We start from the raw sequence: 15,368 nt of genomic DNA on the forward strand, positions 1-15,368 counted from the left end.
GAGAGAGAGAGAGAGAGAGAGAGAGAGAGAGAGAGAGAAAGAAAGAAAGACAGACAGGGAGAGGGAAGGGGAGAGAGGCGGGATAAGAGAGAGGAAGAAAGACCAGTGAGTGAGTGAGTGTGTGTATGTGTCAGCTTGAGTGTGTGTTTTCTGCTCTGTCAGGACTAGTCATTAAGGATGACAGGAGTACTACAGAGTTACACTTCCCTCCCCCTTGAATGCAACCAGCACCCACAGAAATAACTGAACTTTAATTCTGCATGAAATCTGTTATGATCTTTGAGGTTTCACTAATCAGAGCAGGCATATCGCAGTGATACTTGATACAGAATGACTTTGGTACGTCCTAATGTTTGTTTCATTGCCTCAGAAAAATCTCCAAGGAAAGCTGAGAAATTTCCTCCACACATTCTCAGACATTATTCAGGAGCGCAGCTGGAGTGTTGCGTTCATGTGTCAGGTTTATGTTTCACTCCTGCCTTCGTGCTCTGAAATGTAGCTATTAGTGAGCAATTAACACTGCCTTGGTGAGGAAAATGCAATCGCCAGCCATTGATATATACACATTCTCAAGGACATTGTTTTACATTATTATTGAACTTAGATTGTTCATTCTAGAATAGGAGTTGAAATAGACATGAATAGTAGAATAGCTGAATTGTACATTTTTTATCTTTGTGGAAAATCAAACATCATCCATGTTTTCTGTTGCAGATAACTTTGTGGTGGACCACAGCTCCTGTGTCCGGGCATGTCCAAGCAGCAAGACAGAGGTGGAAGAGAACCGGGTCAAGAAGTGCATTCCTTGTACCAGCATCTGCCCCAAAGGTGTCTAGAATATCTCTCTCGGTCTCTCTCTCTCTCTCTCTCTCTCTCTCTCTCTCTCTCTCTCTCTCTCTCTCTCTCTCGCACGCTCTCTCTCTCTCTCACGCGCTCTCCCTTTTCTCTTTCTCTTTCATCCCGGCACACACACCCTCTCCCCTTCATGATATAGAGATATATATGTTCTGTCAGTTCAGTCTTTTATTTGTTCTCAGCAATGTTGTAGAGGGACCTCTCAAAGAGATGCCTTGGAGATGGTCTCTGCTTCTTCTGAGTACACAGAGGTCATGAATGTGTGTGTGTGTGTGTGTGTGTGTGTGTGTGTGTGTGTGTGTGTGTCTGTCTGTTTGTTCATTTCAGCGTGTGATGGCATTGGTACAGCCAGCTTGCAGTCAGCTCAGACTGTGGACTCCAGCAACATTGACCGGTTTGTCAACTGCACTAAGATTAACGGCAACCTGGTGTTCCTCATCACTGGCATCAAAGGGTAAGTCACAGTAACACAAATATTACAAATATCACAAATATATTAAGTCATTCACACCCAGAGTAATGATGAACAAGCTGGTTGCGAGATGTGATACCACAAAGAATAATGAAGAACGTCTCCTCTAATGCTGCACTGCTGATATTATTGTAAACCATGGGATGTATCATAGCGGTATGAATTTTACAATTCTGTTGGCTTTTTCTTTGAAAGAAATGCAGGGCCGGTAGAAATGAAAGAGAATCTCTGACAGCAGAATCAGAGTCAGTCTGGAGCAGAGTATTGCACACCACCTCTCCCCAAAGGCACGCGAGGCTGCCACTCATAAACACATGAAATAAAGCATCCGCACTTGAAAGCCCTTCAGTCCACAGTGCTGAAGCTGCACTTTACCCACGGAGCCTTTCGCTCGGGGTTCCCATCTGCCACAGCCTCAAAGGTCTTCCTCGAGGGAGCAGCTGGCTAATTTGATCTGTGACGCTCGCTCTCCACCCCACTCTCTCCTTCTTCTCTTAACCTGCGCTCTCGCTCTCTCTCTCTCTCTCTCTCGCTCTCTCTCTCGCTCTCTCTCTCTCTCTCTCTCGCTCTCCACCCCACTCTCTCCTTCTTCTCTTAACCTGCGCTCTCGCTCTCTCTCTCTCTCTCTCTATCTCTCTCTCCCTCTCTCTCTCTCCCTCTCTCTCTCCATCTCTCTTCCTCTTTATGTCTTCATGTTGGTGTGTGGAATATGAGGTTATCAGAACTCATTCCACCTCAGGCCACCCTTGCCTGACCCCTCTGCCACCAGGCCCCTCATCTGGCTGGCCTTCAGGCCCTCGGCTCCCTCTCCTCCCCCAGTGAGGTCCGGGGCCCCAGGGCCTCTGCTCCCCACTAAAGCTGATTTATGTGCAGGCAGACACCTCAAACACAGACCCATAAAATGCATAAACACACACACACACACAGGCAAACATACACACAGCTAGTGTAAGGCATACTGGGCAATACACTTATCGCACACCGAAGGCACTCACAGAAGCATGAAACACACACTGATACAGGTCAGAAAGTCAGAGGATTACATCCTATGCTATTCAGTGCAGACAGATTTGGGCTGGTTTCAGTTCAAGTTAGGAAAACAAGCGTATGGGTATTTAACTGACAATGGAGAAAAATGTGTTCAATTTATAAACACTATTAAGGAATGTTACCAGTGATTCTGTGTGATTAAAAGATATGTTTCCTCAGGTGCCACTTCAAATCCTCTCTCTCTCTCTCTCTCTCTCTCTCTCTCTCTCTCTCTCTCTCTCTCAGTATTCCATTACATTGCTGCAAGTCTTCTAGTCACTTCTATTAACCCGATGTGTCTGTGTATGTCCATATCTCTGTCGTTTACCGTCTCTCCCTCTATCTTTTCAGGGACTCCTATCATAGCATCAAGCCTCTGGATCCAGAGAAACTGAATGTATTCCGAACTGTCACAGAGATCACAGGTAAGATGTTTAAGGTTTTATAAAAATGTCTGTTAAAAAGGTTTGTACAATATAATCTCTATCTGCCACAATTGTTTTAAAATTCTCTGTTGCCACAAATTATTTTCATCTGTATGTGTTTTCAACATTCTAAAAGTAAATTTGGTCTTTCCTTTCTGTTCTTAATGCCAAACAAATACAGTTTGGCATTAAGAACGGAAAGGAAAAAAACGAATTTACTTGGTTATTGGACACCATGGACATCTTCATTTACCAATATTTTGCAGGGATTGTACAAAGATGCTGAACAAAAACAGATATTATGTTTCACAAGAATTGTTAATTTAAGAGTGCAAATTGGAAGTCAAATGTGGGTATCATTTTCCATTATCAGCGCCATTACTATCACTTCTACTCATGCAAAAATGTAACATACAGTAAATCTCACAGGCTAGTCATATATCTATGTACAAGACATGGAGCAGTAGGGTTTGCACAAGTACATCATTTTAGAAATCAACTAATTGTTTCCTGAAAACTTGAGTACTCAGATTAGTCTAAGCACATAGAGCAAAGCATAAAATGAATGATGCTATACATGAATAGAATTCTTCGTCTTACCTTACACAATGGTTAAGTATGTATGATACCAACAATATTTTAACGTTAGTTACCAACATTCTACAGTGGCCCAAGGTTTTTCCAATAAGTGTTCTTATTGTGTTTACGTATAGCAGCTGTTTTTTGTAAGTTCTGTGAAACCTTGTCACCATTAGTGAGCCCAACTGAGTCATATTGGCTTGTAGCTTATGTATTTTTGACAACATATTAGCCATTTTAGTGTAGGAGCCTAGTCTTTTATATGACAGACTTGATGTTGGAGCCATCCTTGAGGAATCCGCCCACAACTCACAATTGCTACCCGTTTATTTTATTTATCACAGTGACAGTCTGTTTTATCAAAGAACTTCCAAACAATGTATTTCTGCTGTCACCATCCTTCCTCTTGTTTACCAAGGGCTCTAACTGAAAACTGAGTGCACGCAAGCTACTGTAAAACTTGAGATCCTCTGAAGGGGTTATTACGTGGTGTAGGCAATAATTTCACGGAGACAGACAGGTTCAGAACTGAAACACTTTACTTCTCCAGCAACGTCAAAAACACGTAGACTGATCAACTCTTCTTCTCTGCACTCAACTCCCTCCAAAACTGGCTTCACCTCCGACCCCAAACAAAGCAGTAGCCTATGGGAAATGTAGTCAATACTGACAATGAACAATGTTTATAAACGGACCCATTTCCAGTTCTTACACTAGCGTCACATGAGTAATGAGTACTCAATGTTAATGTAGAAACTTGAGAAATGATGTAGCTGCTTGACTGCTTGAATACTCGAGTACTCAGTGCACCCCCCAATAAATACACAGTGATATTGCATCCCAGTACAACAGGGATCACTGAGTGCACAAGCTTCAATACTTTTTAGACTGATTTTGGTGCAGTTGGAATCTCATCAACCGTGAAAACCCAGAGGACATGCAAGGCTATAAAGAAAAATGGAATGCCTTATACTGTAGATATGTGTTCCCTATATACCACACAGACACAGACTGACAGACCTGCACTTAATGAATATATGATCTGGGTCCCTCCACCCATAGTATAGTGCAGCCTGTAGAGATTCAGCCTTTGCGCTTTAACCCCGAGACGCGCTTTTAACTCGAAAGAGGCATAGAGGATTCAGATCAGGTCCAGAGCAAGTGCCAGCTGATTGAGCAGAAGAAACTGCTAGTGTGTGTGTGTGTGGCTGTGGGTGTGTGTGTGGGTGTGTGTGTGTGTGTGTGTGTGTGTGTGTGTGTGTGTGTGTGTGTGTGTGTGTGTGTGTGTGTGTGTGATGGTAGGAGAGGAAGAGCACTCATAGCCAGGCATGCATACCAACGGTCACATCACGTCATGTCATGTCATGTGACGGACCGTAGGGGCTCTGTCTCTTGACAGGATGTTGACGTCCCCCTGTCGAGGTGTCACCGACGCTCTGTGACCCAGGGCTGAGGGACTGAGGGCTGAGCTGAGGGGGGTTCAAATGGGAGCCACTTCAGCCCGGACTGATATTTATTCCCCTGCACACACGACGGCTGAAATGCTGTTCAATTTGCCCATAGGCAGTATTTCTATATACTGACAGTTAGCCACTGTAATGGGAGCCCCTCGACACATGGTTTGAGTACAATTGGTATCATTTTAGCACTCAACCTTTTGCCCCAGAACCCAGGCCAAGTGCCTCACTCACTTGGATGCACATGTAATGTGGCACTCACTGAACCCAGAAACACTCTCTTCTAGACAAGGCTCACATTTCATGTAGACCTCCCTTTAACCCAACTGGTGCACTGGTGGACTACAGGCTCTGTTCCATACACTCTGTGTAGTTCCCAAATAAACTCTTTTGGTTTGCTTGAGTGTGTGTGTGTGTGTGTGTGTGTGTGTGTGTGTGTGTGTGTGTGTGTGTGTGTGTGTGTGTGTGTGTGTGTGTGTGTGTGCCTGTGTCTTTGTGTGCGTGTTTGTGTGTTTTATGCATGTGTCAGTGTGTAATGTTATGATTTTGAATGTCTATACCCTACCAAAACCCTAGCATATTTCACTGGTTTCAAAAGGTCCAATGTGGTGGCATGGGCTCAGGGTAGTGCCCTATAGTTCATTGTTCTCAGCAGGGACCACTTAGGTGATAGCTAGATGGTGACACTTGTTTTTACATTGCACATCAGATAACAACAAAGTCAGCCTGGCATCTTACAAGGAACCCTGCTGAAGCGGATGTAGCTCCCATCCATGCAGGGAGACGTCCCATTGCGGCAGTTTTGTCATTTAAGCAATTAATGTCAGCGGGTGCAACATTAACGGCACTTCAGCGAGGCAAGCAGCACAAAGATCTGTCTCTGTGTTCCAAACAGTACAGGGTGGGGAAGAGGGAAGGAAGAAAAGAACATTTTGTTTTCTTATTTGAACAAACTCCAGAGACTACTGGCATTAAAATCCCCTGCTGTTACCAGGGTATTGACCAATTTTATTAAATAAATTGTATCATACTGTAAAACTTTATATAATGGCATTTGTGTAAAGGGACTGTAATATCACAACAATTCAATAATAATTTAGCTTGTTATTAGCATTGTATTATTTCTATATAATTTTTTATAAAATGTACTTGCAAGTCCCACTGTCAAAGCTGTTTGCAGTAGTGTGTATGGGTCTGTTCAGTCCCAGGTGCATTCCTGCCATTAAGCACACAGACTTTGACCTGTTTACTGTTTAGACTGGCATGGCAGGTCATTGTGGATGCTGAGGGGATGCACAATCATATTAGCCTCTCTCTTTCCATTAGCAAGAGCCCACTTTATGTCCTACCATGTCCTCCCCAAAGTAATGAATTTGTTTAAAGGCAATCAAATATCAGTCGTACAACTGAATTTATCCTTGAAAATATGCACCGTCTGGGGTTTTCAATGTTAAAGTCATTTGGGTAATTTATGTTCTCCTTGTCCCACTTCCACCCCATTTTTTCTCTCTCATTCTTTTTCTCTCACAGTCTTTCGTTCTCTCTCTCTCTCTCTATCTATCTCTCTCTTCCTCTGTCTACCTTTCTACCTCACGCTACTTCTCTCTATTAGTCTAGTCAATTTGTCCTTTACCAACTCACACAGAGAGAGTTGCTCCCAACCTTCTGTAAATATTTAATTTAGAAATTCATCATTAAAATCCCTAAACGATGCATGGCCATTTCATCAGATATTCATTCATCACTCTCATTTAATAAACAACGTTTGATGCGAGACATACTAAATACAATTCAGTGCAGTGTTATATAAAAGCCATCAATGTTTGTCTCTGAGAAGGCACAGTCTTAAAAAAAAACTCATGTTTTCAGATTCGCTGTTTTGTGATTGTAATTTAGTGGTCATGTGCTGCCGTACAATCCAGCCCAATGCTTCCTATTTTAGGAGTCAACCCAGGGCCAGATACGGACATCAAACTAGAAAGTAGTTGTAGTAGATAAATCTCTTTGTATTGTGCGTGAAGGAGTTGACTTGCTCATGATCTGGCTCTCTTCTTTCTGCAGGCTTCCTGAACATTCAGTCTTGGCCAGCGAACATGACGGATCTCAGCGTGTTCTCCAACCTGGCAACCATTGGGGGGAGATCCCTTTACAGGTACTGTTTAAGAGCACTCATGGCCTGGCAGACTGCCTCACCTCAGACCCAGGTCTACAGCTCAGAACAGCTCCCAGAAGATGGACTGCATGCATTCACTGAACGTGGCAATTACAGTTGGCTGTCATGACATCAGCCTGTGTACAGTGATGGCAGAAATGAGTGGGATGTGTGCAGCCAGTATTCCAGAACAAATTACAGCAGTGACTGCATGTCAACTAGGTGCACTGAAATCATGATGAGACAAAACAATGTATGAAATCTTAGGGACAGAGGGGGTAAAAGCTGGGTGATGTGCGGTTTTGTCCTTTCGAACATACTTCATCATGAGTTAAAGTAACACTAGACAACATTTTCACTGAGTAGACTGAGTAGTTCAAAAACACCTGTTGACATTAGATAATAGAATGAGAGTTTGTGTTTCATATACCAGACACTGCCTAAAGTGCCCATATTTGGGAGTTTAAACACTTCTTGCTCCACAATAATTGGCCAGTACTAGGATGCTCTAATAGCAGCTGAGAGTACAGACTGAGAGTAAATATTCAGCTCATTTCAGAGAGGAACTCTTTCACTCCAGGGTCACATCCTTGCTGTTCAAGCAGGAACAGAGCATTGCCTCGACACCAGTCAGCATCTCCACTGTCAGTGGGTTCAGTCGGTGGACCTATTACCACAACGTTGGATGACATGCGGTCAGGGTCAGACTAAGAACACAAAGGGCACACAATTATCACACAATATTTTCAGGCCATCTAGGAAATGTACCAATTTGCAACCACAATCAAATACTACAGCACCCTTAACACAATCCCATGCACACTTTGTGGTGTCTGATTCAGCAACACAAATTGTTAGTTACAAGATGAGAGAAACGGTGCAATCATAGTTAGGAGTAGCCTGCTTTTAAACAGGGACTGCTCATCCTAAAGCAGTGTGCTCAGCGGTGCTGTCATTGAGCAGCATCTGTTTTCTCTCAAAAACAGATAGGGGGACTACTTGCAGGGTGGGCTCATGCAAAGCACATGCTTTGTTGCTGGTAGTTTTCATAAAGTCCACATACTTGTTACAATGGCGCTTTTAAGATGTTTAAGTTGCTGCTATTAATCTGTATTAATTAGTATTATCTGACGTTGTGCCTCTAAATAAACTCGCACAGCACATTTCCATTTTATACTCGCCAACATCTGCCAACATCTGCCATGGATGTATTTTCTCTCGTATTGGCAGAAGGCTGCGCCGACAGTTAGTCAGATAGAACAAGTTGGATAGTCGGCTGGATACTCAGTGTTAAGGCATCAAGTCATCTTAACACATCTGGGGAAGAGCTCATATGGGAATGCCTGCTAAACGATGTAATAGCAACGGTACAATAGGCAGATAATTCTGCTCCTTTGTTCAGGCATTGCTTTTGTGTGCATCTGTCATCCCTTCCATCTCAAACACCCACTCTATAATTCTACTCCCCTCCTCACTGCCCTTCACCTGTCTCTACCCTCCCTCCCTCGCTCTCTCCTTCTTCAACTACACTTCCCTTTACCCTCTCCTGTCTCATCCATTTTTCTCTGTGTTTTGTCTCTGTGCCAGGCTCGTTTCACCTCTCCATCTCTATGGTTTCCCCTGCAGCTAGCTCACCTGTCTTCTCTGTCTGTCTTGTGTCTCTGCGCTGCAGTGGGATCTCTCTGCTGGTGCTGAAGCAGCAGTGGATCTCCTCCCTCCAGCTCAAGTCTCTGCACGAGATCAGCGCCGGAAACGTCTACGTCACCAACAACAGCCAGCTCTGCTACTACAACACCGTCAACTGGACCAGCCTCTTTCGCACCAACACGCAGAAGGTTCTCGTCCGCAACAACCGGGACCCCAAAGAATGCAGTGAGTGCAGCAACCCCATCAGCGTTGATGTGTTCTCTGGGCTTCTCTGTAAACGTCCGCTAGCCAGAAGCAAGCTGAAAGACCATTGTGTCTGTATACTGTATACTGTATACCAGTTCAGTAACACTGAACCACAGACTATTTCAGACATGTGCAGGTTGTTTAGCGCACAACCTTTGCTGGCTTCTGCTGGTCAGTGTCCCTTTAATTCTTCCGAGCATTGAGAGCACACACTCTCCGCTCTCCACATTATTCTGCTGCTTTAGAGCCTGTGAGGGGTAAGTGCCCAGGGAGGGCTGACTTTGAATGGTCCAGGACAGACAGTGGAGAGCAAGCAAGTGTGACTCAGCTCTCCTTGCCTGTCTGTCTCTCTCTCTCTCTGCCGGGGTTACTGCACCTGACTGGGCCCGGCAGGGAGCTGAGGAGGGCAGGGTTCCTCCACAGCTGGAGAGGGCAGGAGGTGAGAGAGAGAGAGGAGATTTACTCTGGTGTGAAGATCACCACCACCTCTCCTCAGAACAACACAGCAATCCTCTTTACCCTTTCTCCTTTTTGAAAGATGCCCATTTGCTAAGGATCTCTTTCACATCAGGCTTAGCGTACTGCCAGATATCAGTGTAATGAAGGATCAGGCTAAGCAAATGGAGCATTGATGTAAACACCATCAATCCAATTACTCACTTAATTGCAAAATGTAAGCAATCAGATCAACTAGTGAACCATGTAAATGGGAGGGCCTGCCTGAGGTCTTTTTTGACATTTCTGGGATTATTTTCCAAGTGGAAACTTGTGTCACCGTAGGGAATTAGTCTTCTACTTGCTCCCTCTCCCTTCACAGGGAAATAATCATTTAAGAATCTGGGGAGCTGAATTTCTCTCTCTATCTCTCACTCTCTCTCTCTCTCACTCACTCACTTACTCTTTCTCTCTCACACACACACACACACTCTCTCTCTCTCTCTCTCTCTCTCCTCCTCTTTTCTCTTTTAACATTGTAATGCAACAGCAATTGTCTCTTGGCAACATCTGCTTGTGCAGAGGACTCGTCAAGTCCCTGCGGCTGCTTCCTGTCTCCCGGGAGACAGACACACACTCCAAACTGTGTGTTTTCAGTGAGGTCACAACTTTGATGTTGGCGTCTTTTTGATCCTTCTGTGATTCGGCGCGGCTAAAAAACAGTCTCCCGCTTCTCCCCCCCCCCCCCCCCCCACCCCCGGTTACCTACGGCGCTTAACACAAAGTCAGCCCTGGAACCGGAAGAGGGCTGCTTTTGTCTCTAAAGAAAGGCAGCGCTTTCATGGCCAGCTCTCTTTAAAAAAAAGGGATGTTTTAAGCCACTGTTAGATTTTATTTTCATTCCAGGCTTTCTAGTGACACCAAACATACGATGTCACCCTCTGGCTGGTCTCTGTCCAAAGCCCCAGCAGTGGAGTGCAGCTTCAAACCCCTCCCAGCGAGGTGCCCAGATCATGTCCGGAGGGCACTTCCTGAGAACTAGGGCCGCAGCAGACAGCCTGTTGCTCTCTGTAAACCTGCCAGTGGCAGCTTTGGAGGGGGAAACCGGCCAAGTTTAAGAGAAACCCTTCCCAGCTGACCCATAATGTTGCAGTTGATTTTTTAGATAATATTGTCTGTAAAAGAGCCAGATAACCTACTGCGCCAACAGTGATTTTCAATATATATGCCATTTTATATGGACCATTGACAGCATTAGCGTATAATAGTGGCAGCCGTTGGTCAATCCCATATCACACCATGCGCGCAGTGCTGAGAGCTTTCGGACCGCGCCTAATGATGAGGCTTTGTGCTAACACATCATTTTTTCCTATCCATGCCCCCTGATATAATAGCTCAAAATATTGTGTGCAAGCTGAATAAGTAATATAACTGTTGGACATCGCTGTCTAACGCCCAGGCACAATTATTTCCATTTGGGGGGAGAAGTTTGTGTTTGCTGGTGCAGTCCCGGAGATGTGTCTTTGCCCTGTCACTGTGGCGTCAGCAGTATTTGTGTTTAATCCCAGGCTCACAGCTGGTACACCACCGAGCTCCACACCGGGTGTCTGTCTGTCTGTCTGCACCATTCTATCCTCCACTGCCCTGACATCAGCAGTTTGGATTCAAATACGCAAGTTAATATGGCCAGGCTTTTTTAAAAGCATGTGATACGCATGGCTGCACTGGTAATGCCAATTCCAGATGGTATACATTGTACTCAATCAGCAGCTGACGAAAGGCTCTGAATCACTTCCACAAGGATATCTCAAGGTGAAAGGGACCCAGCACCAGCGCAGATGGATTACATGTAATAACAACGATGGGCAGAGTTTCACTTTGATGTATAGTCTATTCATAGATGACTATCATTTGTTCTGTTGTATGTGCTTTTGATTGCCATATTGTTACATACTTGTCAGTCTTTTGTTGTTGCATATGCTACATATGTGCAGATAAATACATGCAATTTAATACAACAGCTAGCTATTCTTGTCTAATATGATGAAATGCAGACAGCTCAACATAATATTGCAAATGTAACAAAGACCAGGGCTGGTAATATTGCACGTGTTATTACACAGACATAACACATGTTATTACAGAGACATGAATATTGGAATAAAAGGAGCTGTGTCTGTCTATCCCCTGTGTGTTGTCGGCAGCCATTAAGCGGATGGTGTGCGACCCGCTGTGCTCAGACGCTGGGTGCTGGGGCCCGGGGCCAGACCAGTGTCTAACCTGCCGCTACTTCAGCAGAGGAGCCATCTGTGTGGAGTCCTGCAACCTCTATGACGGGTGAGTGCGTAGTTACAGCCCTTTGACAACATTCTCCATATCAATATACTGTATATATACATGCAAAGACATGTCACAAGATCTAGAGTTCATTAATATGTCTTTTTGTATTGCTGTGTTTCGTTTGTCTTGTTTGAAGATGACCACTGGAGGAGATCTTATTATATGTAGCATATGTGACCAGCATGATCCTTTTTGAATGTCTATTCTCAGGAGGGTTGTGTCTGTTTATATGGTTGTTCAAAGGCAGACAGAAAAGTTCAAAGGGCCTCATATGCTTTCTAGGTTAGCTGCAGTATGACAACATACGATGTGTGATCCATACAAATGACTCAGAGGATTGAAATTTACCACTGACTTCATAAAATAATAAAGTTCAAGTTTCTTCTGAAATACTAGAAGAAAATAAAAGTAAAGACAGTATTGTTTTTTTGTAGTTTATTGCCTCGTCGTTACAGCTGTGGAATTTTGAGTAGGTGTGGAAAATACTGGGAAGCTAGTGCTTTGATAAGTTATTCAGTTCCTAGAGGCTAACTTCACCCTTCATTCAGTTTTCATTTAGCACTGACCTGCTCTTACACAGAGCTCTAGAAGCCAGACTCACTTGTTGATGCACTCACAAGCAATATGCACAGAGCAACAGCTTTGAACTACAAATACATTGTGTGTGTGTGTGTGTGTGTGTGTGTGTGTGTGTGTGTGTGTGTGTGTGTGTGTGTGTGTGTGTGTGTGTGTGTGTGTGTGTGTGTGTGTGTCACTGTTGAGGATGGATGAGAGGTTTCAGATATTTGTAATGAATGTTCCAGATGAATTTCAGGATTAATATTGCTTTTATAGATGACCTTACGAATGCTACAACTGGACTACTGAGGGACTTCTGATATTATGAAACATTGAGCTCATGTTGAGAGAAACCTAATCTATTGCTCCTATATTATCTCCTATGTGTTTCCAACTCTATTCTATATAATTTTGCCATGATGATTGATGAACATTCAAACTGAGTAACAATAATCAGGATTACAGCAGATTCTCCCCTCTAGCTGTGATGCTGTGTGCAAGCTGAGGCCTCCATGTGTGTCTCCATGTGTTTTGCCTTGCAGAGTCTCCGGCTCTAGGCCCAAACGTCTCAGCCAGCCCTTCCTAGTGGAGAAGCGGGAGGTGGGCCTGGAGAGGTACGGCACTGGACACTCTGTCCGCGGTGTCACCGTCAGTGTCTGAGCATGGCACTACAGGCATCACGCCGAGTCACTTCTCCCTCACCCCCCTGGAGTCACTGAGCCCGTGGTCCTGTGTGTGTGTGTGTGTGTGTGTGTGTGTGTGTGTGTGTGTGTGTGTGTGTGTGTGTGTGTGTGTGTGTGTGTGTGTGTGTGTGTGTGTTCACCTGGAGCTGTATGGCTTTACCCTCACTGTGACCGGAGGGCATGCTAACCTGATGAACCGCGATTGCGTGGAAACGGGGGGGGGCTTGTGTGGAAAGCCGCTTAGAAAGGAAACCATGTTAAGCCAGATAGGTCATAAGAGGAGATCCCTTGTGGGAAATGGGATTTGAGCTCATTTGAGGTCATCCTTTAGTTTCTGGCATCACTTATGATGAGTCAGGTGTGGTCATAGGGACTTCAAAGGAAGTCAGTTCCTGAAGATATTACTCTTGGTAAGACTAAAAGATAAAAAAAAATTAAATTATTCTGAGCTTGATTTCAGTCAGACTTTTCTATTCATGTGAGTAAAGGACCACCAAGAGCTCAGTCGAACTGCAGTTAAAACAAAGCCAAGCTGAGGCAGCTATACCCCACAGGCTGTCTGAAGTCTAAGCCTACATGCCGGGACTGAATAAACCCTTTCACGATAACATAGCCCCACAAAGGCATCCCCCTGGGCCACCCAGCATGCATTGTGCTGTCCAGATAAAGCATGATTAATTCTAATTTAATTTTCCCTCCTATTGAGTCAGTTCCCTTTTTCATTAGAGAGGGAGGAGAAAAGCGAGCACCTCACTCCCTCTGGCATGGCCTGGACATAATCTTCTCTGTCGTTCCTATAGATTCCTTCCCTAAACCTGGGGGGGGGGATGCTCATGATTCGGACCAACAGCAACATCTAAAGCCATGCACCTCTACAAACGGATATGCCTGATCTGATAATCCTCCTGCTTGATGGCTTTGCTGAGATCTCTATATGGGTTTTCTTCGACTTCGAGTTGTTGCGTGTCCCTCCTGGATTTGCTTGATAAATTGGCAGCCTGATCACCTGTGAAGGGCATCTTCATTGCGTCGGCCCCGTGCTGCCAGGGCCCGCGTGGCCTTCTTAAGGGCCTGCTGCTGCTGGTGGAGGTGGAACACAGCTGATGGGAATGTTTCCACTGAGCCACCCGTGTGACGGCAATGCCTCAATCGCTGAATATCCCACAACTATAGATGTCGAAAGATTGTGTGTTACGGAAAAACTAACAGGCCGATTTTTATGAAACTGTGTATGGGTCAAGGGAAAACCAATTAGATTTTTTTTCCAGTCCCAAACCACAGGGCGGATCCACGAAAACATGTTGCACTTTCGCTAACATTTTGAGATAGGGCATTTGGCCTTGGCTGAGGTCTACGCTCCCCGAGTGCCCTTCTAGTTGTAGAAATGTATTTTCATACTACAAGAGCAACCCATTGTATCCACCAGTCTTTTGCATGTGCCCTTTTACAAACTTACGCAACACGTAGCTTCAAATGTAAAATGAGCCTTGTGTGTTCCATTTGATTGATATATTTCTCCTTCTCTCTTTTCTCTCTCTCTCCCTCTCTAACAGGGATGTCCGTGAATTCTCTAACGGCTCGGAGTGTCGTGAGTGTGACCCCCAGTGTGAGAGTGCAGAGGATGAGTCCCTGACCTGCACTGGACCGGTGAGCACACTGACCCATACGGGTCCTCTCTGCCAGTACTCACTCACTGCAGAGCCGGTAGAGCCAGACCAGCACTGTTGCCTGTCCATCACTGTCTCCTTCACCAGTACTTATGGAGTCTAATGTATCTGCCATAATATGATAGTGTAACATTAGTTTGGTGTCCATTTTTATTTATGTTGCCTCATAAGAGCTTGTTTTACAGTGCTTGGTTGGCGCACTCAGGAAATGCTTAGCAGACTTTTTTCTCCGAGCCTCTTGGCAGAGCGCGCAACCTCGGGATGTGGGATGTGTGCACAAGGTCTTCGATTGGCCAGGCACTGAGATTAATTGAATCCTCTGGTAGAGTGTACTTTTTGTTGCCGGATTGATTTTGCTTCATGTTAATTTACAGTGAAAGTAGATTAGGCCAGCTCTCTGCAGAGAGTTTACAAAGAGATCAGCCATTGAGTGGCCCATGGACACAGATTGTCGTAGAGCTGTTTGCCAATGTCAGCACCCCTGCCTCGGGGGACTGGAGGTTCTACTCTGTGGGCATGCATATGTTGCGTAGTCACTATATTTGTGCATAAGTGTGTGTGTGTGTGCGTGTGTGCGTGTGTGGGTGTGTGCGTGTGTGTGCATGCACCACATGTGTCTATGTAAATGCGTATGCATGTATGTGTGTTTCTGAAATCTTCACAAGATATCCAATTGCAGCTTCACCTGTGGAGTTTAGTTCTTGTGTTATGTTATCACACACCCAGAGAAATGAGATACATGAACTGTGTATGAACCTCCCTGAACATAGACATTTTTCAGTCTGTTATAGTCTGTTTCAGTCTTCAGTCTTCAGTCTTTCAG

The 15,368-nt window shown here is 44.7% G+C and overlaps 1 protein-coding gene across 2 annotated transcripts in view; it reads left to right on the plus strand.

The window, feature by feature from the left end:
- LOC105907911 (receptor tyrosine-protein kinase erbB-4) overlaps positions 1-15,368 on the plus strand; it is a 235,156-nt gene that overhangs the window by 171,341 nt on the left and 48,447 nt on the right. For both annotated transcript variants that reach the window (XM_031559659.1, XM_031559666.1), the window contains exons 8-14: positions 715-828; positions 1,183-1,309; positions 2,708-2,781; positions 6,879-6,969; positions 8,642-8,841; positions 11,502-11,634; positions 14,432-14,525. In XM_031559659.1, the coding sequence (XP_031415519.1) occupies positions 715-828; positions 1,183-1,309; positions 2,708-2,781; positions 6,879-6,969; positions 8,642-8,841; positions 11,502-11,634; positions 14,432-14,525 (833 nt within the window). The remainder of the gene's footprint in view (positions 1-714; positions 829-1,182; positions 1,310-2,707; positions 2,782-6,878; positions 6,970-8,641; positions 8,842-11,501; positions 11,635-14,431; positions 14,526-15,368) is intronic.

Source organism: Clupea harengus, chromosome 2 (genome assembly GCF_900700415.2).
Source record: "Clupea harengus chromosome 2, Ch_v2.0.2, whole genome shotgun sequence".
In the NCBI taxonomy this organism is placed as follows: Eukaryota; Metazoa; Chordata; class Actinopteri; order Clupeiformes; family Clupeidae; genus Clupea; species Clupea harengus.